The sequence below is a fragment of the Mustela erminea genome, chromosome 5 (genome assembly GCF_009829155.1).
Source record: "Mustela erminea isolate mMusErm1 chromosome 5, mMusErm1.Pri, whole genome shotgun sequence".
NCBI lineage: Eukaryota > Metazoa > Chordata > Mammalia > Carnivora > Mustelidae > Mustela > Mustela erminea.
The window spans coordinates 116,801,715-116,825,596 of NC_045618.1; the positions used below are offsets into that span (position 1 = coordinate 116,801,715).

The 23,882-nt window shown below is 54.3% G+C and overlaps 1 protein-coding gene and 1 long non-coding RNA gene across 4 annotated transcripts in view; one reads left to right on the forward strand and one right to left on the reverse strand.

Moving 5' to 3' along the window:
• The first annotated feature begins 405 nt into the window (after nucleotides 1-405).
• LOC116591605 lies at nucleotides 406-12,819 on the forward strand. Its single transcript, XR_004286065.1, has 3 exons — nucleotides 406-474; nucleotides 10,380-10,387; nucleotides 12,808-12,819. It is a non-coding gene; the product is annotated as an uncharacterized LOC116591605 (long non-coding RNA).
• Nucleotides 7,054-23,882, reverse strand: part of RIN3 (Ras and Rab interactor 3) — a 114,016-nt gene continuing 97,187 nt past the window's right edge. For 2 of the 3 annotated variants that reach the window (XM_032344622.1, XM_032344626.1), the window contains 3 exons: nucleotides 17,741-17,872; nucleotides 10,827-10,990; nucleotides 7,054-8,188 (listed from right to left, as the gene is read on the reverse strand). In XM_032344622.1, coding sequence (XP_032200513.1) covers nucleotides 7,874-8,188; nucleotides 10,827-10,990; nucleotides 17,741-17,872 — 611 coding nt within the window. In that variant the 3' untranslated portion in view covers nucleotides 7,054-7,873. The remainder of the gene's footprint in view (nucleotides 8,189-10,826; nucleotides 10,991-17,740; nucleotides 17,873-23,882) is intronic. The other variant, XM_032344623.1, reaches the window with a different exon arrangement.

A 23,882-nucleotide genomic window follows, 5' to 3' on the forward strand; every position in this document is an offset into this window, starting at 1 on the left:
GAATCTCCCTTGCTCTACAGATGTCCTAGAGATCTACAAACAGGGAGGTTACCTTATCAATAGCACAAATTTCCAGAGGCAAATAACTTTCAGTTCCTCAAGACCTAATGTCTCCCTCCCCACCATAAACTGGAGGAGGCTGAGGTAGAAGGGAATGTAAATGATAGCAGGATCATAACACCCCACCAAGAATCTCCCTTCCCTTCACACCGCCCCCCCCCGCAAACGGCAAGGTATATAACCTGCCATCCCTCAAAACCCGGAGCAGCAGCTCTTCCTGCCCACGGGTCCTGTCCCTGTGCTTTAATAAACCACCATTTTGCACCAAAGATGTCTCAAGAATTCTTTCTTGGTCATCGGCTCCGGACCTCAGCCCACCGAACCTCACTTAGGTTCTAGAACTTCATCAAAAACCACAATGGGTTACTACCTCACACTACTCAGAATGGCTAAAATTAACTCAGGAAACAACAGGTGTTGGCAAGGATGCGGAGGAAGGGGAAACTTAAACTGCTGGTGGGAAGGCAAGCTGGTGTAGCCACTCTGGAAAAGAGTACTGAGTTTCCTCACACAGTTTCCTCACATAGCTTCCCTATGACCCAGCAATCACACTACTGGGTATTTATCCCAAGGATACAAACAGTGACCCGAAGGGGCACCTGCTCCCCGGTGTTTACAGCGGCCGTGTCCACAATAGCCAAACTATGGGAAGAACCCAGATGTCCATTGGCAGATGAATGGATAAAGAACATGTGGTATATCTTTTTTTTTTTTTTTTTAAAGATTTTATTTGACAGCGAGAGGGGGAATACAAGCAGGGGCAGTGGGAGAGGGAGATGCAGGACCCTGGGATCACGACCTGAGCTGAAGGCAGATGCCTCACTGACTGAGCCCCCCCAGGCGCTCCCAATGTGGTCTATCTATACACTGAAATACGACGCAGCCATCAGAGTCAATGAAATCTTGCCATTTCAATGACATCGAGGGAACTAGACAGTATCATGCTAAGAGAAGTGTCAGAGAAAGAAAATACCGTGATTTCACTCAGATGTGGAAGTTAAGAAACAAAACAGGTGAACATAAGGGAAGGGAGGGAAAAATAAAACGAGACGAAATCAGAGGGGGAAAAATCATAAGACACTTGACTAAGGGGGAACCAACAGGGCTGCTGGAGGGGAGGGTGGGGGGATGGGTGACCTGGTGACCGGCATGAAGGAGGGCACGTGAGGTGATGAGCACGGGGTTTCCTATGCAACTGATAAAACCCTGACCTCTGCCTCTGAAACTAATATACCCCATGTTTTAAATTGAATTTAAATAGTTTTTTTTAAACAATGGTGTTGTCTTTTCAGCTCCTTTAACCTACAGGTTTCCTCCCCATCTCCCTTCTTCGCAGTTTCTGTTGAAGAGCGGGCGCTGTTGGTCCCTGCAGTTTCTCAGTCGGGGTCTGGCTGACTGCAGGCTGTGGTGCTGCCCGCACGTCCCTCTGCCCCCGGGGCACTTACCGATCAGCAGCTGGGCCCAGAGGCTCCAGCAGACCCCCCTCTCGGCAGGGCTGGAAGTGGGCTGTGCTCTCCACTCTCTGCGCCTTGGCGGAGTTTCGCCCCTTTCTGATTGTGGTTGTTGATGCTCGGTGCCTGTATCCGTGAATTCGAGGGACGACAAACAGGTGAAATTCTGGTTCTATCTGCTTGTTCTCGTTTATAAGCTGCAACTTCAGAAGGAGACATTTCCCTTGCCTGCTCTACCCCTGGCATAGCTCATGCGGGAACGGCAGGAAAAAGACTTCATCTGTCCTCTTATTTACCTAGTTTTTGAATTGGTCCCCTTTCCTGCTCAAAAGGTGACTCAGATAGCTTTCTAAAAATCATTTTGGGGGCGGCTGGGTGGCTCAGTGAGTTAAGTGTCTGCCTTCGGCTCAGGTCACCATCCTGGGGTCCTGGGATTGAGCCCCTCATCGTGCTTTCTGCTCAGCAGGGAGCCTGCTTCTCCCTCTCCTTCTGCCCCTGCCCCTGCTTGTGCTCTCTCTGTCCAATAAGTAAATAAAATCTTAAAAAAAAATGAAGATCATTTTGAACTCATGGGCGTGGACATGTCTCATGGGCTTCATCCCACTGTGCTCTGCCGAGGCCGAGGCATTTCGGTCCCCCTCCAGCCCCCGCGCCTCCCCAGCGGATGGCACATCCCTCTGGCACCGTGCCCAAGACGAAAATCCAGAAGCCCACCTAGGATTCTTTGCCCTCCTTCAACACCCTCCACCATATCCTGCCGCTTCTAGCCCCTCAATGCTTCTCAGGGTTCCCCTGCCCATCCCTCAACCCTCCCAATTCAGACGTCACCTCCTCTCCCCCGGGTCACTGCGCAGGCCTCAGCAGACCCCCTGCCTCCAGCCTGGTCCCTATTCAGTTCCATCCGACGTGAGTGGAGACTCTCCAGACTCCGTGAGCTGCCAGCCAGGACCATTCCCGGCCCGGTCTCATCTCTCATTTCTCGTTCAGCCTACCTCTTCAAGCCACCTTGAAGTGACCGGTTACCCTGCATGCAGAACACTTCGATTTGTTTTTTCTGAGACTTTTCACTTTCTTTAGCCTCCTTGTCAAGAACAGCCAGGGTCTAAGATCCGTACCCCACTAGCATGCCAACAAGGTCACCTGCCACAGTGTGGGCGCTTGCAGGAGATCTGAGACCCCGGGGAAAGACACAACACCCTTGGGATGCATAAGCTTCACATTTGCTTGGGGGTCTCCTGGTCCATCAGGGGCCCGGAGGGGGAGGTGGCAGCGGGCCCAGGCGGATGCTGGGGTCTGGGGAAACTCAAGCTTAAGGAAATCTAAATCTTCTTAAAGAGGCTTCTCGCAAACCTGCCCAGCTTTTGCTCTGATGGGAGACACAATCTTCTAAGATGAGAGATATTATTTCATTATACTGGTCAGGAAGAAACAAATCTGCCCTCTTCCCAGGAGGGAAAAATTCTACCTTCTACAGCTATTTGGATATTCCTGCACAGACGGCTAGAATAAAAGGTTCTCCATGACTCTTCACCAGACATGAGACACACAAGGGCCCAAGGACCAACTCCAGGCCATCTTGCAGGTGTTCTGTTCCCTTCCGCTCTTGGCAGACTCCTTATCCTTCGAGAATCCAGCTCAGGAAACTCCAGGCATTCTCAGGTTCCAGGGTGCCCTCTTTGCTTCATCCGCACGGTTACCGTCCACTCCCTCAAGCCCCCTGACCTCCTGTGCTTCTGCTGTAGTTGCACGGGTCACGCTAAGCTGAAAATAGGTGCAGAGCTCAGCAAACCCCAGATGGGACTTTACCTGCTCTCCCTCTAGAGCAAAGAATGCCTTCATATAGATTTGGAAAAGGTGTCCCTTCTTCTGGGTGGACACGATCCCATGCCAGGGAGCAGCCTTGAGGAGCGGAGCCGAGACTGGATTTCAGTCCACTTAAGACCTTGGCCATGCAACCTTGGCAGTGAACGACCTCCCTGCCCATATGTGCGAGCCCTGAATTTATTTACCTTTTCAAAAAGATTTGAGGCTCCCCTTCCCTGTCCCCACCCAAGAGCTTTTGTGGTTCCTGCACACAGTCTGGAAAATCAGAATAGAAACACGTCTTTTCAGAGCGGGGACAGGGAGGCGGAGATGTTCTGTGACTTGCTAGGGTTTCCCCCTGGTCTGGAGCCCAGGTCTCCCGCCTACTAGTGAGGCTGCCCCCGCCCCCCCTCCCGCCCCGCATTGCAGATCAGGTTTCCTGACTTGGAACCCAGATCCCCTCTGGCTTCGGGGTGCTTGGGTTGAAAGAGAGGATTCCTGGAGAGCCTTCCTCCGAAAAGAATGTTCCCCCCTGCAAGTTGCGTCACAGCTGGGGGAAAGGGGAAACCACTGCTGTGAGTCGGCTCTTTTTCTCCTCAGCCCTGCTCCATGTAGCCTGCCTGTGAAGGAAGGGCCTGCCTCCTGCCACAGCTGCTCTCCACTGCCCCCACCCTGGGGCGGCTCGGTCCCGGAACCCAGCCAGCAGAGAGCAGACCTGGTGACCTCAACTGGCAGTGTGGGCAGCCTTCCCGACATACCCTTGGTCTGCCCAGCTGAATGCCTGCTTGGTCTGCGAGTGGGGATGGGCAGGTGTGTTTCTGCTGACCCTAGACGGCTCCCCCACACCCCTCTGCCTCTCTTGCCCCCTCCCCCCCTTGTGCCCCCAGGAGAAATGTGCTCATAGCCAGGGCGAAGTGGGCCCGCTGCATTAAGGTGTCATGAGGCCATAGCCGGCCAGGTATCTTCAGGGCTGGTACGAGATTTTTCCTGATGGGCAGGACCTCGCACCCAGCTGTCACTGGTAGGCCACGGGGATGGGGGAGCAGAAGGTCCAGGGCGTGACCCAGTCTCTCTGCGGAAAGCTGCTGGCTTCTCTCATGAGCCACTGGCCCCGGCTCCAGCCTCAGGCCGAAGGCTAGTGAAAGCAGAGGGCAGAGGATGCCGGACTGCCAAGCGCAGAGGGCACAGACCTCAGGGAGGAGACACAGATGAGCCCCTGTCATATGTCCCAGCCTTTGTCCTCGTCACTCTTGGACACACACATCCATGCACCAATGCCCAGCTCTGGACTCCTGACCCCTGCTCGGGGCCCACAGAGAAGCCAGGCCGGTTCAGCCACATCTTGGCCCTGTCTGCCAGGCCAGCCCTGTGATGTGTGCTGTGGCCGGCTGCCGGCAAGGTCAACAGAGCTGGGGCCAAGTAGGCAAGACCTTGGTTTCCTACAAGCAGGTCAGTAAGGATGCTGTGGGGGATGGGAAAAAAAGAGCCTTAGATTATGGGGTCGGTCAGACCTGAGTTCAAACCCCACTTTGGCCTCTAACTGGTGCATAGCCTTGTTAAGTCCCCCAACTCTGTTATGAGCTGAATCGTGTGTCCCCTGAAGTTCCTATGTTGAAGCTCTAATGCCTGGTACCTCAGAATGTGACTGCGCCTGGAGACACAGGGCCTTTAAAGAGGGGATTAAGGCTAAATGAGGTCAGGAGGGTGGGGCCCTGATCTAGGAGGACGGGGTCCTTTTAAACAGAGACATTGGGGATGCTCAGGCAGAGGGGAAAAAAGGCCATACCAGAACACAGCGAGAGGCAGCTGTGAGCCCATGGGAAACCAATCCTGTGACACCCCTGTCTCAGACTTCCAGACTCCAGAACTGCGAGGAAATAAATTTGCTCTTTAAGCCCCCTCCCCTTGTCTGTGGTATTTCTGGACGGCAACCCCAGCGGGCTAATACACCCCCATTCTCTGAGCCCCGATGTCTTCATCTGTAAACACCTCCTTCACCGGACTGTTCTGCCAATGAAATAAAATAAAGCAGGGGAATCCCTCACCAGTAGCAATGCAGCAACAACCCCCACCCCCACCCCCCACGCCCTCCTCAGGCTCAGGGATTGTGAAACCCTGTTTCCTTGTTTTGTGGCTCTGGGTCAGGCCCACAGGCCTGTACTCACCCTGTCCCACCTTCCCAGGGGCAGAAACATCCAGAAGAGGCGGGGTGGTGGGGGGAAGCAGGTATCCCCACCCCTCCTGCCTTCTGGCCTCCGCTGGCTGCATCCCTGTGTTGGCCTGAGGATGGTAGGCCGGACGCACACGCACACGCACACACACAGGCACACGGGCTGATCTTAGAGTGGCCCCTCAGTTCAGCCCCCTGGCTTTTTCTGCCTGCTTCCTGGGAGCTGGACATGGAACCCCAGGGCTGGCCCAGGGCCCGATCCATCATCTGGATCCCAAACTTGCCCTAATCTGGGGGCTCCACTGGGACAAAAGGCCCCCTCTGACTTCCCCCATCCATCTCTGGCCTCGTGGGAGGCAGTAGGCACTGCCCTTATAGCTGGGGGTACCAGACTGCAGAGCAAGCTCAGCGCAGGGCTGTGGGGAGCCCTGGAAGCCCAGGAAGGGGACAGTGTGGCATCACTGGGGGGCGGGGGGGCGGAGTGGCGGAGGGAAGGGCAACCTGGGATCATGGCTGGCTACCCTCAGTTTCTAGGTATTTGCTCACCTATCCTAAGCCCCAGCCTCAGAAGTCCTTCTAGCTGGCTGCGCCCTGAAGCCAGCCCTCCCACTCACACAGGGCTGGCCCGGAGCCAGAGTCCGACAACTGTTTGTTGACTGGCTGAGGGAGCTGGTTGACGCCCAGGGGTTTCATTCCTGAATGTCCAGCCGCCCCGCCCTGGGTGCCCTGCTCCTTGCCATTCATTGGGGCTCCATCTGAACCTGTTTTGTTCTCTGCTGTTTCCCAGGGCCTGTAAGAGTGCTGACACTTAACAGGCACTCGACACATACACGTGTTTAATCAATGTTGAGAACACAGACATGAACGGTCCGAATCTGGAGGACAAGGCAGAAGCATCAACCGACAACTGCAATTTGATGAGAGGTCTCTTGTGAGATGAGCTCAGGGCGCTGTGGGAATGTGTCCAAGGACTGTCGGCCAACTCAGGAGGTCAGAGAAGGCTCCCTGGAGGAGATGGGCTCTGAAGGATGACTAGGAGTCTGACTGCGCAATGACTACAGGGAATGGAATTCCTGGGATAAGCAGCAGAAGCAGGAAGGTGTGAGAGCATTCTTGAAAGGACACCGAGGTGGGGATGATGGGAACCAAGGGTGGTGCAGACCGAGGGGCCGACAGGAGCCGGGGCTGTGAGTAAAGGAACTAAAAGTACACACAGATTCTGTCAAGACAGGGCCCTCAGGGACGCCTGGGTGGCTCAGGTGGTTAAGCAGCTGCCTTCTGCTCAGGTCATGATCCCGGAGTCCTGGGATCGAGTCCCACATCAGACTCCTTGCTTGGTGGGGAGCCTGCTTCTCTGGCTGCCTCTGCCTGCCTCTCTGCCTGCTTGCGTGTACTCTCTCTCTCTCCCTGGCAAATAAATAAAATCTTTAAGAAAAAAAAAAGGCCCTCAGCAGAAGCGGGGAGGAGGCCTTCTGAGCCCCACCTTGGAAGGGAGTTAGGCATTCATGGGGGCTTCTGGCTAGATGAGCAGAGATCTAACCTCTTGAGGAAAAGAGAGGACATTTTTTAAAGGGCTTTTATTAAATTCTCCCCACACACAGCATCCCTTGCCCCACTGCCCCAGCCCCAGGGGGTGTGTCCACCAAGATAGGGCCCCATCAGTGTTCCCTAGTGGCTGAAGCTGGGCTTGTCCCAGCAGGTGCCAAGCTGGCTTCGCTGGGTGGTCCTGGAGCAGGAGGGGCTCAGAAACTGCGGAGGGAGGGAGGGTGGGCAGCTATGGGCACTGGCAGCTGAGGACAGTCTCCAGTGTCTGGACGGGAGGCTTGTCTCAACACACACCCTGAGAGATGCTCCTGAGATGCTGGGAGGGTCCCAAACAGGCCAGCTCCACCCCAGGGGGCACGCTGGGCAGCTGCGGCCAGGCCGCCCCTCCGAAGGACAGTCCTGGGGGAAAGTACGCCCTCCCAGGGAACCACGGAGTGGGGGGCACGGGGGAGCAACAGAAGGGACAGGGTCAGGCGCGGCTCTGTTTGCTGCGGCTCGCGGGAGAGTCCCTCCCCTCTCTGAGTCTCATTTCCTGTCTAAGGAAGAACTTGGCCTCTCCGTGCTCTGTCTCTTCTTCATGAAACACTCGGCCTTCATGCTTCATAGGCTCAACTCTTCAGCCGTGTTGGTCTAGGCACACTCAGGATGCTGCAAGCAAGCGTGACACCTGGGCATCCCATCCATCTCATCCCCCCTGGGAGTGTGTGTTCAGATGGAGGAGCCCCCCCCTCCCCCGCAGGCGAGCGCTGGCGGGGTGGGGCGGGGGGCGGGGGAGCCGGGTTCGCCCCCTTTCCCGCCGGCCAGTCTTTACACGCTGCCCCCCAGGGGCCGGGGACGCCGGGCCTCACAGGAAGTTGGGCTCCCGAACCACGAGGCAGGGCGGGCCGCCGCCGCCGCCGTCGAGGGGCCGGTACACGAAGTGGAAGTCACGCTTGGGCTCGCTCCGCAGCAGGTAGCCCTTGATGCGGTGGGGCAGCGCCTCGTCGGCCAGCTGGAAGCAGCGCCCGTCCACCAGCACGAAGAGCCGGTGGTCCTGCGGCTGCAGCACCTCGAACTTCTCGGCGCACTGCGCGCACAGCGCCTCGGCCGGCGTGTCGGCCCGCGACGCCAGCGTCCGCGACTGTCGATCGGGCTCCAGGTACGACACGCAGATGAAGTCCTGCGGGGCGGGGCGGAGGGGGCTGGCGTCACCCGCGGGGCCCAGGGACCCCAGGGGTGCGTCTCTCCCGCACCCGACCCTGGGAAGCTGGCACAGGGTGCTGGAGACGAGTGGCCTTGGACAAGTCCATTGCCCTCTCTGGGCCCCGGCTCTTCTCTATGCACAGAGGAGGACTGCGGGAGCAGTCGTGGGGTTGGCAGTCGGGGACGCTGCGGCTGACCCCGCTGTGTGACCCACGGCCCCCGTCCTTCTGTCTCTGAGCCTCGCCTCCAGACGCGCGGACCTGGCCGGGTGAATCTGCAGGGATGCGTCTCAGCGATGAGGAGCGAGACCTCGCCTGGTGGCCAGCCGGCGGCCTCGCCGTCATTATTCAGCGTCACCCACTTCCTCAACAATTCCTCCCCACGTTCCCCAACCTCGCGTCCCGACCCCAGGCCCAGGGCTGAGGCACTGAGGCTGCATAAGTAAAATCGAATGTGCAGACCCCAGGCCCAGCAGCCCACGGTGCTAAGGCTGACGGAACCTGTTCGGCCCTCGAGGCTGGAGAAGCTTGGGGATGGCAGTGGGGGCTCCAAGGAGGAGGGGCGAGAGGCGTAGAGAAAGGGGAAGGGGCGCTGGGCCTGAAGGAGGGTTTAGGGTGGATGGAGAGGGGAACTGCAGGAACTAGGCGGGCAGGGGCGAGGCGATGCCTGCGGGGTTGGGTCTGGGAACACTAGCGCAAACCTGAACAGCATCTCCACCTTCCTCCACCAGCTCCAGAGGGAGGGCCGTCTGGCGGAAGGTGGGGTCATCGAGTTCTTGCCTGGCTTTAATCTGCTCCCCCTGTGTGATCCTGAACTCCCTGAGCCTCCACTTCCTCAACTGTAAACTGGGATAATGCGAGTCCTTACACCTTGGCTGTGAGGAAGCCGACAGAGTAACGCAGTGCCTTTGAAGTCCTTGTCGCACCTTGAAGGCGGGTGGGAGGCCGTGTGCGCGGGGCTGCACCCTTGTGGAAGGCTGGTAACAGCACAGCTGTCTGGGGCCATGTTGAGCATGAGGATGGCCACAATCACCACTTCAGAGTGATTATAATTATAGCTACAGAGTGGTGTCCTCCCCAGACCCCAGAGATCGCACTGAGGGGGTTCCTCGTCCCCCATCCCAGGCCTCTCCATAAGTCTGACCTCCTCAGTGACGGGCACTGATGCTCTGCTTGGCTTAGCATTGGGAACATACAAAGTAGAAGCAAGAAGTAAGGAGTCCGGTGGTCAGGCTTGGATCAAGAGTGCTCATGTTGTCACAGTGGAGAGACGTGCGTCTCAGGAGAGGATGGGGAGTGGTGGTGGGCTGGAGGCTGCTCCTAACCAGCCCAAGAAAGCCAATCGGGTCTATCTCTTCCTAATCTCAACTTCAGCGATGCTATGTTGGTAGCTTGAAATTGGCCGGGGTGGGAGTTATTTCCACCACGGAAATTGACAAGGGATCGAGCTTCTTTTTTTCTCCCCAGACAACCAGTTATTAACATTATCAAGACACCACTGATTAGAGGAGGGGAGACCTCATCTCGGTAGCCTAGAACATGTATTGGGGAGGCAGAGCTCATCTGGTACCCAGTCCACCTGTGCTGATGGTAAAACTGAGTTCCAGAGAGGGACAGAGATGGCTCAGGGTCACACAGCAAGTTAGTACAGAGGTAGGTACAGAACTTCAGCTGTTCGCCTCCCAGACCTGGGTTCTGCCTGTTATAGACAGGTCACCCTGAAAGCCATGTGTGGGGTTCAGGTCCAGTGTGTTCTGGGTGCCAAGGGAGTGAGACTGAAGAGCTATTTATAGCTATGGCTTGCTGCCTGGCTCGATGTTTTAACTCTGTCCATTCTGCACACAGCTCAGTCTCATTCTGTCCCAGGCCCTGGGTGTGACACGTGAGCCATGGGCCCTCCCTTTCAGAGCAACAGCTTCAAATTTAGACAGTCGTGATACAGTGTGATACGTGCTATCTGCGGCGGGGGGTGGGGGGCGGCGGGAAGCAGCCACAAGAAGCACAGAGGAGGGCATCTAACCTGGGCCGCAGGAGGGGAGGACAGGTGGGGAGGTGGTTCCAAGCCAGTGGAGGAAGGGAAACTGACGAGTGTTGGCAGAGGCTGAGCACCAGGGACTTGAGCTCAGCTCATTCTGGGTGGCTGAATACCGTGCAGGGGTGTGGGGGAAGATGACAGTGTAGGAGGCAAGAGTCCTGGCCATGCACGGTTGAATACTGAGTGTGTCTAGGGAGAGCTGGGGAGAACAGTGGCTGGATTGGAGAGACAGGCTAAGGGCAGGGGACCCGGGCAGCTGCTACATTTGTCCAGGGACAAAAGAAGAAAGGCTGCAGGTCTGCCCATGGGCTCCCCAACGGGGAACTGGCAAGACTAGGTCCATATCTCCGGGCATGGCGGGCACTAGGGAGAGTGGATAAAATTCTCATTCCCTCTCCATGCCCCCTTCAGGTCTTGTCTGCTCAACTCAAACACGGATGGTGCTGTGATACTCTTCTAAAACTATGCCCCCGCATCTAGACGGTGTCAGGCTCGCTGAGCTGGGGGGCCATGGGACTGGTGTCTGCCACACTGCCCGCCGTCCCCTGCCCCCCTGCCAGCCCACGCTTCCCACGCATCACCTGCACCGAGGAGCGCGAGGCTCGGGCCTTGTTGAGCGTGCGCCGGCGCTCCCAGCGGTGGATGGAGTCTTGCACCTCCAAGCTCAGCTGCCGGGTCACCGTGATCTTGTCGTAGTTCTTGATGTGCTCCAGGGCCCCGTAAGTGGTGGTCAGGTAGTAGGACCCTGCGGAGACAGGGTGGGGAAGCTGAGCTGGGACCACCTCGCTAGCCTCTCCAGGCTCCACCCACCACCGCTGTCTTCCTCCAAGCTCCACCCACTACCGCTGCCTGGGCACGCCTACTCCTAGGTCACCTGTGCCCCTGAGTGCACAAGCTTCCTGAGGTCCAGCACCGCCCCCCTCCAAAGATGGTCTTTGGCTCCCCTTCAGGATGGAACTTATTTTTTAAATGAATTTTGAAATGTTTTTAAAAAATTTTTTTAAAGATTTTATTTATCTATTTGACAGACAGAGATCACAAGTAGGCATAGAAGCAGGCAGAGAGAGAGAGAGGAGGAAGCAGGCTCCCTGCTGAAGAGAGCCCGATGGGATGCGGGGCTTGATCCCAGGACCCTGAGATCATGACCTGAGCTGAAGGCAGAGGCTTTAACCCACACCCAAGCGCCCCTGCAATGTTTTAAAGTTTAAAGGACACACGACAAACTGATAATCGTGGATGTCTTTTGGGTTCGGGAAAGGGGTGGCTGGGAGACTTCTCACCAGAAAGTGATATGCGGGTGTGTATGTCTGGGTGTGTGTGTCTAGACAGACACACACATATATGTCCTCGTCCAAAAAATACTTTTCAAGAGATGTAGAAAAATTTTAGTTATGGTTAGACTTTTACACACGATTTTTAAAGATTTAAGGGAAGTAAAAAATTCAAATTCTTCATTTCTCTGTTCCTTTCCACTTCTCAAGTTAATTCACAAGTGTTTCCAAAGGTAATTTAAGAGTTGAGATACTTCAGCCAGCAAAATTTACATGAGGTTTTAAGATAAAAGACAATCATTTACATAGATGCTTAGAATTTCACTCTTTTTAGCTTGCTAGGGATTTGAGTAAAAAGGTTTGCAAACCACGGACCTCGCTGAGCCCTGTCACTTTAGAGAGATAGAGGGTGGCTTGGTCAAGGTCATGTGGCTCTTCCACGGGCCTCCTTCCCACTTCCCAGGGCTCCCTCCCAAGCCCTTTAGGGGCTGGGACAAGAATTTCTCCTCTTGGTTTTTTATTTATTTGTTCATTTGCAAGGGGGGGAGGACAGAGTGGGAAGGAGAGGGGTAAGTAGACTCCGCATTGAGCACAGAGCTGGACGAGGAGTTTGATCTTACAACCCTGAGATTGTGACCTGAGCTGAAATCAGGAGTTGGACGCTTAACCGACTGAGCCCCCCAGGCACCCCCAGGACATGGATTTCTGACATGAGGCTGATTCTCGTAGTGACTAAAGCAAATCCCATCTTCTCTTTTTGTCTGAATAACTGAACTCAACTTTTGGGAGGGAAGGAACAATTAACTAAAAATGCTCACTTCCCAGACTCTCTTGCAGCTCGGAGTAGAGGGCAGGGGACCCCATTCTGGTTACTTAGACGTAAGTGGAAATCCTTGGCGGTGGGAGGACCTTCGAGGAAAGTCTTTTGAAAGGGTTGCTATGGTCTTGGGTTTTGCCTGTCCTCCTTCCTCCTGCCTGGAACACAGAGGTGAGCCGGGGGCACAGTGCTGTCTGCAGATCGGAGGTGACAGGCACAAAGACTCACATCCTACAGAACAATGGAAAGAGGTGCGTCCCGGATTTCCTGATGACAGGACTAAAAGCTGTCATCATCATCAGTTGCTTCTCCTATGATTTCTTTTCTTTTTAAAAAAAATTTTATTTATTTATTAGAGACAGAATGAGAGTGAGAAAGATCACACAGGGAGAGGGAGAAGCAGACTTCCTGCTGAGTTGGGAGCCCGATGTGGGACTCCATCCCAGGACCCCGAGATCATGACCTGAGCTGAAGGCAGATGCCTAACTGCCTGAGCCACCCAGGTGTCCCCCTCCCTGACTTTTATTATTTATTATTTAAGATTTTATTTATTTATTTGACAGAGATCACAAGTAGACAGAGATGCAGGTAGATAGAGAGAGGGAAGCAGGCTCCCTGCCGAGCAGAGAGCCCGATGCAGGGCTCGATCCCAAGACCCCGAGACCACGACCCGAGCCGAAGGCAGAGGCCTAACCCACTGAGCCACTCAGGCGCCCCCTCCCCGACTTTTAAACCATTATTAGTTACATCGTGAGTTATCCGCAGCCCCAAGCATTCCTGTTACATTGGATGCCTACAAATTCCACACCAGTATGGGAAAAAAGTTCACAGCCTGGCTGGGGAAGGTGTGATGTTCATGTCAAAGCTAACCTAGAACCTGGGTTGGTATCCCTTATCAGAGAAGAGCCAGCCACAAAACCACTCATGTGTCTCCCCTTCCAGTCTAGCTTAAAGCCAATTATGCCCAAACCCTTCCCTGGGGCTGCCAGACCTGACGTGCCTCCCAGGCGTGGGATCTCTGGGGAGTTACTGTCGTCTCTATGCCTGTTTCCTCATTTACTTTTCCCAGGATGCTGTGAAAAGTAAGTGAGATGAATACTATCAAGTGCACGGCTTTAAGGTGTCAATAACGCAGGTGGTTAGGGGACCTAAGGCAGAAAGATGAGGGGGGCAGGGCATGGCAGGGTGGGAATCTCACCCTCTTGTGGCCAGCTTCCCTTTGACTTGGGGCCATGCCCTGCAGTACCCACCAGGACCACTAGGTGGCAGGCGACCCCCCACCATGATTTTGGGAGCTGGTTGTTCCCTTAGGGGAGTGTTGTCCTTTGATGGAGAAAACTCAGGACCCCTATTAAGATATTTGTAAAGCATGGCCAGCCGTCAGCCAGAGTGCAGAGGGGACGTGGGCAAAGATGTCCAGGAGGGTGCTTCTAGGAGAGGTCTGGATTTTGAGCAGGCTCCAGCCAGGTGCCCAGAGCTACCCGGGTCTCCCATCTGACCTTGAGTGCCTAGAGCAGTGGGAGCTGCAGAGAGAGGCTAGACGGGAGCCTGGGTCCCATCCGCCCAGCATTCAGACCACTTCTACTTGTTATAGGAAGTCCCTGATCTCCCATGCCTGATAAGTCTGCTGCAAAGAAATTAGGACCCAATCACTGGTCTTTTACCAAATTAGCAGCACCCAGAACGAGCTGAAAGAACACGGGTCTCAGAGGGCACAGAATCAGACTGGCAAGCCTTTCACTGAATGGAGAATGCTGGGGTGCCCAGAGTTTGAAAACCCCAAGTCTACCCCGGCATGTGCACTTTCCCATGCCAGAGAAGTGACATGTCCAAGGTCTTCAGCCAATCAGAGGCAAAACCGGGATGGAAATCCAGCCTGCAAAACTCTCTTTTCATCCACCTGTGTCCTTTCTTACAGGGAAGTAAGGGCCAGCCTTTGCTCCAGGCATCTCTGATCTCCTCAGAGCACCAAGGGCAAGCGCTCTGTCTCCTCTTCCCCTCCAGGCAGCCTCTTCTTCTTACTGGAGCCTCGGGGGCTTTGGGGATGGAGCACCTGTGTGCCACCCGCCAGCTAGGACAGAAGGCAAAGCTGGGGACACTGCCCTCCAGCCCTGGCTGGTCTCTGTCCCTCTGCCCCTAGGCCCAGATACTTCTAGATGGAAGCCTGCCAGCTGTCAGACTTGACGGGTTGAAGCCCCTGCCCCAGCTGGAGACCCCCACACCATCTCACTACCAGGCGGCCAACACCTGTAAGCCAGGGCCTGTCCTGGGTGCTGTGACTTCCCACTTTGGCTCTCAAGGCAGGAACAGAGAGAGGTGCAGGGAGGCCTCCTGGTTTGTGCTGAGTGACAAGTGTGTCCTGGGGACCTCAGCTGCCACGGGCAGGGTCTGTCACCACTTGGGGGCGGTACAGGGCTGCTGGGAGGAGCCACAGGCAGTGCCTTGGGTTAAAGCTACTGCCTTAGGCTCAGGTCATGACCCCAGGGTCCTGGGGTGGAGTTCAGCATGGGGCTCTCTGCTCAGTGGGGAGCCTGCTTCCTCCTCTCTATCTCTGCCTGCCTCTCTGCCTACTTATGATCTCTGTCTGTCAAATAAATAAATAAAATCTTAAAAAAAAAAAAAAAAGACACAGCCCACCTGCATCTTTACTCCTAGTAAACACCTCCTGGAGTCCTTAGAAATCTTCCCGTGGGGCCAGAGACAGACTCCTTCAGTTTGAAAGAGGCTGTAGTGTATTCAGGCAGACTTGGGTCAGAAACTGTGAGCTAAAACTTTTCCTTGTTTACTTGAACTTGGCTTGTCTCAAAAACGCTCAACATAGCCCAGCTAGACCAGCACTCCTGCCTTAAGGACCTTGGCTTTCTCACCCAAACCCTGTGTGGGCTTCGGAACAGAAGATCCCGAGAGGCCATGGCAGTATGGTGGTGGGAAGTCCAAGTCCATAAGGAAAGGGTTGTTGGGCCAAGGATGTCCCTGCCCTGTCCCTGCTCAGCACTGTAGTTGGCCTGCAGCCCCATCTGGCCACAAGGACTCAGGCTGAGGATGGAGTCACTGTGACCAGGGCGTGGCTGACCACCGCTGGAGAATGAGCCAGCTTGGAGCATGGCAGAGCTCCATAGTCTCACTCCATCCCTCAAAGGACTTTTGGAGACATTGTCTCTGAGAACCTACAACAATCTATGGGGCTTGGGACCAGTCCTTTAACAGGATTTGTTAGTGATTTCTTCCCAGGGAGACCAGCAGCAGTGCCCACTGTGGAAAAATTGAAAATCGGGAAATAAAAAGTGCTCTCTGCTCTCTGCTCTGGGCCTTCCGTGGTCATCTGAGCCATATCCTGCCCCATTGCGCTATCCCACTAGCCTCCTTCATTTCTTCTCCATATCCATCAGATGCGTCAGATGAGAAATGTTTTCTTTGGTTTATTTGTTTAATTTAAATATTTGAAGTCTGACATCCTCCCTCCACCAACTGGAATAAAATTTCGTAAGACCTGTTGTCACCTGGTGTAAATTAGAAACTCAGTCAATATCTGTTGAATGAATGAGTATACGGCCTTTTCCCAGGTAACTGCTGAGTCTAAGTGCTTTTCTTATTGATTTGTAAGAGCCTTTTACATATTAAGGCTATTAATTTTTGGTGTGCTAGTTTGTAGAACACCTTCCCCTAGTTTACTGTTAGTATCTTATTCTATTATGGTAATTTTTGACACGTAGAAGTTTTACCCTTTAGAGGTTCTATGTAATTAGGTAGCCAGAAGATAGCAGCTAATATTCCCGCTGAGAGCTCTGGACGGACTGCTATACTACTCAAGGGCTAGTCCTAAGAACCGGGGTACTCCAGGTTTGGGGCAGGAAGCCAATTCTGCTCACAGCCCCCTGACCCTCCCTACCTCCCGTTCCCTTCTATTTGTTCCCCTTCGTGAAAGACAGATCAGTGTTGTCTGGAGGTCTGTGCCCACCCCTTCAGCCTTGTGGTGCCTTCCTATGCATGCTCAGGGCCAGATAAATCAAGGAGGAAGTCTCATGAAGGCCTGACGTAGAGGCTCCAAAGTGTGGGGTTCAGAATGAAGCATCCATTCATTCTCACGAGACTATGAGCCTTGACTGCCCCGTCTTGCACCAGAGCCCAAGAGCCTGGCACATAGTAGGGACTCACCGAGGAGGTGCTGAATGGATGGATGAATGGGTGGGTGGATGGACAGATGGGTGAGTAGCTATGTGGCTGTGTGGGTGGGTGGGTGCATGGATGGAGAGAGATGGGTGGTGGGTGATGGGTGGTTAGGGATGGATGGATGGATACCCTGGGCAACAGATCAGCCCTACTGAAAGAAGCCTGGTTTCCACTGAAATCCTACATTCTCTGGAAAACAAGTTGTTCCAGCTGCAGACAATTTTTAACTAACGAGGAGAAATACATAGTTCTAGAGGTCCCAGAGCCCTTGTCCAAGTTCTACGTGACAGCCAGTTTCAAGGCTTTCCACGCTCCCCTGAGTTTCCAAGAACTCACAGAACCACACTCTTCACACTATCACCCTAAAACTGCAAACAAGATGCAAAGAAGACCAGCTTATCTCAAGAACCACAGGGCCCAAAGGGGACACTCAGGCTCTGAGAGTTTCACTCTGCCCTTTGGGGCGGACATCTCACAGGACATCTCGGGGCTTCCTCAGAGCTGAGGTCTGGGTGGGCCGTACCTCAGGGATTCCCGGTGGAGGAGTGGCCAAGGCTAAGTGGGTGGGGGGAAGTGGTGGGAAGGGCGAAAGGGGAAGGGAAACTGAGCGTGGGGTGGAGCAAACCACTCTGCCATCATCCGACTGGGGAGTGCAGGGCTCCTTGTCCATAGCATTAAGCTTCTCTCACGGACAGGGGGGCCTGGCCAGGGCTGAAGGAGCAAGGGACCAACAGCTCCCAGGGCCACCCCTGTCTAAGAACTGATCATTATTTCCTGCTCAGACTCCTTTCCATGGGTCTACCCACTGCTTCAGGCTTAACCTTTTGTGCTGTTCCCTTTCTCTCTGTGAAGAATGCCTTTCCCACTTTAACTGTCTAGCTCCTATCCACCCTTCAATGCTCAGCTCAGGTATCACCTCCTCCTGGAAGCCTTCCCTGACTGCACAGCCTGGGCAAGGGGCTCCCATACGCTCTGGGCTTCCCATCATTCCAACATTTGTCAAGAAGTGGTGACAGATCTCTTGACAGGCCCAGCTCCTCTGCTTGTCTGTGACCCCCCGCAAGAACAGCACCTACATGGGGCCCGTGTCTTTTCCCCACGGCTCTGTGGAATCTGGCATCTGAGAAGGGTTTATTGGGCTGTGTAGGGCACCCTGGCCTTGGCTGAGGCCGGTGGTATGTGTCAGGCTCGGTGGCCAGCCCGGTGGCCCAGGGCCTGGCCAGGGCTGGCGACTCACCCTCCCCCAGCTGCAGGGCGGGGTCCATGAGCTCCATCATGTACTCCACGTTGAGGAGCATCTCCGTGAGGTTGCTGCGGGCCAGCACGTACATGAGCACGGGCAAGAAGTCGTCTGCCCCGTAGGGCTTCCCTGGGAGGAGAAAGGACGCAGAAGGTGGTGAGCATGACGGTCTCAGTGTGAGCTGTTCCCCGGCCGGAGGAAGAGCAGTGGTTTACTGGGGCAGTGGCGGTTACCCCTGGAAGAGGAACCTTACTGCTTTCTCAGGACTCAGGACAGGGGCGACCTGGGATCAGCCATCTCAGGGAGGTCCGAGACACGGTCCAGGTTTAGGAAGAAGGAACCGAGAGAGACACCCTCCCCTGGAGTGGGCAGGAGCCAGCCCCTCCCTCTTGCCCAGCTCTTTCCCCTCAACGCCCTTTGCTGCTTAATTTTTTCATTTTTAAAGATTTTATTTTTAAGTAATCTCAACACCCAACGTGGGGCTCGAACTTACCACCCTGAGATCAAGCATCGCACGCTCCAGCGACAGAGCCAGCCAGGCGTCCCTTCCTCTCCTTGCTGCTTATTCAACAGTCAAGTTCATATCACACTTATTCACCATATCACACTTATTCTGGGAGCCACCCAGAAACAGCTGTCTCTCTAGTAATGATGTATTCTGAAAGGTTTCCTTGTCCCTTTTCACCGCACATCTCCCCTTCCAACTGCTAAACAGAAAGCCCTTCCTTCACCAGTACTATGTGGTTGGAAATTCTACCATTCAGCCTTCACTCCACTGGGTTCAGTAGGGCCCTTTCCAGAGGGCGTTCTTTTAAAATGTAAATACCTCTGAAAGGAATAACCCAACACAGGGCACCTGGGTGGCTCGGTCAGTTAAGCATCTGCCTTCTGCTCAGGTCACGATCCTGGGGTCCTTAGATAGAGCCCTGTGTCGGGCTCAGTGGGGAGCCTGCTTCTCCGTCTCCCCGCCCCCTGCTCGTGCTCTCTCTCTCTCTTATTCTCTCAAATAAATGAATAAAATCTTAAAAAAAAAAAAAGGAAAAGGAATAACCCATCACTTCTGCTTTTGTGGAAAACGGTCACATGGCTCAGAGCATCTGACGGTAACAGATGCCTTGGAGCAGAGAGGAGGGAAGGACGGAGGGCCTGCGGGATGCCTTCCCACCGTGGTTCTGGGCTGGCCCTGGAGACTGACTGTTTGGCAATGCAAAGGCAAAGGCTGGCCACGGAGGGGAAGAATTTCTACAAGGACAGAATCTGCTGGAGTCCCTCAGTGGGCATCTTGGCATACCTCTGAGTACAGTGGGGAGAAGGAAAGCTTGGCTGAGCAGCTTTGCACAGTGGGCAATGGCCATACAGAGCCCCCAGACTCAGCTGGAGGTGACAGGAGAACTATAGAAAGATCCATACCATGGCTGCTGCCCTTTCTGTCTTGGGTGAGATTAATAATCGGTCCAAATACATGCCAAGCAATTAAAGTTCTGTCAAAGGTGTATTCCTACTTGACACGTTTTACAAAGGAGTTGGGTGACTGTCGGCAAACATAGGATCAAACAGTAAAATCTGAATAAAAATGTAAATGTCAGGAGAACTCGAAATTACCAGAAGAACTGTAAGCCACAGGAAAAACAGAGATGTGAATGAGCAAGGACCCATGCAAGTGCGCCTTTAGTGCCTCAAATTTGGGTTGAGCTTCCTGGTGGCCAAAGTGAAGGGGAAAGCACAATCAGTTACCTGCTTCTCATTGACCATGAGAAGAAAACACACCAGTTTCTCGGGGGCCCAAAGACATCTCTCTAAGGCTTGGGGCTAACATAAACATTTTCCATGTAGCTTCACAAGGGGGACACGATCGGTAAGTTCCTTTGGCCCACACAGGGGCTTAGGTTGACTTCTAGATTTTCACTGTGTTGCCTCAAGATGTGGCTCGGGGTGAGCGCTTCTGGGAAAGGAGTTAGAATTTCATCACTCGTCCTGTCTGCTCTCCTCCTGTCCCTGAGGATGAGGAATGGCCACGAGAGGAGTGGAGTCACACCAGACACAGGTACCCGAGAGGGTAATCAACCCCGTTTTGCTGAGATCAGCAGTCTGGGCTGTGTCCTAACATTTCCAGAACTCGAACTACACACCCCAGTGGAAAGTGCCCCCAGTGAGTGGCCCCAGAACAGCTCGGCCAAGGCCCACCTGATCATTCTTTTAAGTTCATTCATTCATTCACTCACTTAAGCCCTCTTACTAACCACTCTATTCCTTGGGTGCTACCTCGCCAGGTAATAAGATCTGATTTTTCTGGATTCTCGTGGGGATCAGAAAGATGGGAGTAAGAGAAACAGCGTGAAAGAGGTTTTGAAAGGAGAACTCTGTGTTGAATTCAGCAGCCCCTCTCTTCTGCTGCCTGAGTCAATGCAGGCAGCACCCTCTTAGGGAGCTGGGGCAATCTTAGGGCACTGGGGCACCCTCTTGTTGTGCTGGGGCACCCCTGAGGGGTGCAATCGAGCATTGCTCTGGTGGGATCCCCATGTCACACCTCTCCTGCACACACCAGGCCAGCCTCTCCTCCCACGTCCTCCAAGACCCCCAGACAGCCCTGGGGTGCCCGATAATGTCTGTCCAAAGGGTGCCCCTTCGGCTCACAACTTGTCCTTGCTTGCTTTTCCAGAGAACCCTGTGCCTTGTGGCCAGCTTCCTGGCCACACTCTGTTCCTACATCTACAAAATGGGGCCAGCAACACCAGCCCTGATGGCCTTCCAGGGTTTTCAAGAAAATAAGATGAGAAAATACAAATGTGTCCCAGACCTGAAAAGTGCTACAGAAAAGTGAGCTGTTACTGACATCTCTGTTCTGCTTTCTCAAGTGGCCTCAGTTTTTCCATCCGTGAAATAAACAGGCTGGAGGGGTTGGTAACACATACAGTCAGACCCAGACCATGAGCTTCAGCTGTGTGACCCCGGGCTAACCTCTATACCTCTCTGAACCCGATCTCTAGTCATGCATGATGTGACACAGATCACACAACACGCTATGGGATTTTGGTGAGAATTCTTTACGAAGATGTACCCAGAGGGCTCCCACATGCTCCCTGGAAAATGCCTGCTAAAAAAATCTATTCCTCCCCCTTCCAGCTCTGTGTTTGGAGGCTCTCTTGGTTATTTGTTGCAAGGTTCCTGTCCCCTCCCTGCACCAAAAGAATCTATTTTGGAGAAAGAAAGCTTCGCCCTAAACCTTTATAAGCCTGAGACACAACTTAAAGGTTCCTGGAGCAAGATTTTGTGCCGGAAGTTGTTTTTCATATTGATAATTTAATTATTAGAATCCTGGCCCACAGGAGAGTCTTCTCTGGTCTGAGTTATGAGATGGGAACTGAGGGGTCACAGTCCTGTGCCTTCCGGGATTCACCTCTAACTGCCTCGCTGGTAGAGAGCTGATGGAATTTCACCAGGCTTCTAGAACGCCAATTTCTGCTTGCTGTCGTGTTAATAACTCACCGGGGAGTATGATCAGGTGAGCTCCTGTGCTTACAGGCAGCAGTTCACCATCAGCCCAAGTTTCCCTTCGGGAGTCACTGGGTCATGACCAGAGTCGCTGTTTGGGGGTCACATTAGAACGGGGGTGCTCCAGACCCCAAGGCCAGGGATGCTGCCGAGCAGCCTATGATACCCAGGAGAGCCCTGCATCCTAAAGACGTACTGGGCCCCAGAGGTCTACAGTGCCAAGGGCGAGAAGCTCTGCTTGAAGGGGTAATGACCTTCAGCAAGAAGGAGGGTCCAGCTCTGGCTTGGGACTCAGAGGCCTTCTGGACTGTGGCTCTGTGCCCTGCAGGGATGCAGAGTTTTTCCTTCTTCTCCTTGTGCTCTTCCCGAGAATCCTGGCCAACAATCAGGAAGGGCTTTGGGGCGCATCTCCTTGGTTCACAGCACATTCTGTTCAGCCACCCTGTTACTGGGTTCCCCTGATCCCCTGACTGCCCCTCCAACTACCCGTGAGTGTCCCCTCTTTGTCCCTGCAGCACACAGCGAGGGGCACAGCAGAGGTGAGCGGGAAGCTGGGTTCCCGGCTCCAGCGGGCCTCTCCAGAGACCTTTGAGTCCTCCCCACACCTGGCCCCAGCCAAGTGTTTCTTCATGTCCTAGAAACCAGCCCTTGCTGGGAACGTTCCCATTTCTGTCAAGGAGGCCCCTGCCCCCAATCCCAGGATGCAAGGCCTGGAAGTAGCCCCTGACTCTGGGGCGCTCCGTATTTCTCAAGAACCATCAATGGTTCCCCACTGCTTAGAGAATCAAGTCTAGATCCCTTTGCCTGACGTTCAAGGCCTTCCACAGTTAGACCCATAAACACCTTTCCAACACGACTGACTCTACTCTCTTCTAGCTACATCATCTAGCCGATGGCTTCAGAATGGGTCGCCTGCATTCCAGGCCCTTGGGACTGGCCAAGTCACCTGGCTTCTCCTTGCCTTCCACAGGCCTCAACCTCCTGTCTCCCACCCAGCACCAACATTTGCGGGACACTCTAAAAATGCCAAGCATATTTTATAAACATTACACCAGTGAATTCCTAAAACAACTTTGTGAGGTGGATTAGATTCAACTGTGCCCACTTTACGGATGAGGGGAAGTGAGCTGCGGGGAAGGTAAGCTACTTGCCTGAGGTCACGCGGCTAGGATGCCGTGAACCAGGACTTGAACGCAACTTTTTCTTACACAGGATCCCATGTTCCTGCTACTTTAGCATTCCTCCTTCAAGTTCCACCTCCTCCACGGAGCCCTCCTGGGCTGCCCCAGCTACTGGTGCTTATTCTACGCTCTACTTTCCAACTTCCAACTCAGAACGACATTCTGCCTTCATCACCTTCCCACATCACATTGCTCTGCGCTGAATCATGGGCGGCTCCCTGAACTCCAAAGGCACTTTCAATCCTTGTGCCTTTGCACACCCAGTTCCCTCTGCCCGGGACACCCTCCCGAGCTCTCCCTTACACGCGTCTCTTTGCCCTCTTCCACATCTTCAGGCACAACTGGACACTCCCTGCTCTAGCTCCCAAACACCTTGACTAGTTCAGAGCCCCTTTCCTTGGACTGTGAGCTCCCTGAGGGCAGGGATGGAGGCTGGGTAAGCTGGTGCGAGCCTCTGAACCTGTCTGAGGCTCTGCCCTTCCCAGTCCCCAGCTCAGGGCTTGGGATGTTAGACACTGACAGCAGACTGAACCGAGCCACATGTGTGTTCCTGCTGGCATCCACTCGGTTGTGCCCCGGGTCGGGGCCATGATCAAGGAGACTAGGAGCTGCTGTGAGTCTTAGGCAGTGGTGCTGGGAAATGCCCACCAACCGCCTCTCTCAAGGGAGAGAATAAGCTCTGATTGCAGGGTTTGCCAATTCCTACAGTTTAACTATTGCCACAGTGGCCCATTTCAAGCTACCAGTGTGAACACGGAGGCAGGGAGAGAGGCACACGATTAGCTGTGTCCCATGACCAGCTGACTCAGCATACCCGTGGGCTTGGATTCACCAAGCCCCATCTCACCGTGAGCAAACGGAGGTCCAGAGAAGTTTCCCCAAAGCCCCGCAGCTGGTGTCCCAGTAGTGGAGCTGTGACGGGAAATCTGGGTCTCTCTATGACGGGTTCATGGGCTCTCTAACCTGCTAGCGACTTGAGGACAAACAAAAGCTTCGAGCATCGTTGAAATGCACAAGCTCCTCCCTGATATTCCAGGGGAGTTAGGGCCTCATTCTCCTTCCCCTAGAGCCAGAAGCCCAAGGCATGAGCTCAGCCCACGCATAATGGGCGACAGGCAGTGCCCTTGGGATGCAGAGGCATAGTTCCAAATGACTGTCCTGGGTTTGGACATCTGGCTTGCATGGATCAGAGACCATGTCCATCAGGCTGTGCTCCAAAACCCCAAGGGGCTGCGGCCGGCACTTCCTGCTTTCTTGTTTGCCCAAATAGCATCTGTTTTCCATCTGGAGGCACGGCGGGGAGCTGATCACACTTTCAAGAACTGGCTGGGCGCCGTATGCCTGTTTCACTGGGGGGGCAGGTTTTGGAGGAGAGTACTGATTTAAAAAAAATGAGCTGAACGTGCTCACCGGGGTCACGCAGACTGCGGGGAGCACTGCACTAGGGGACCCCCAATCCCGCCAGC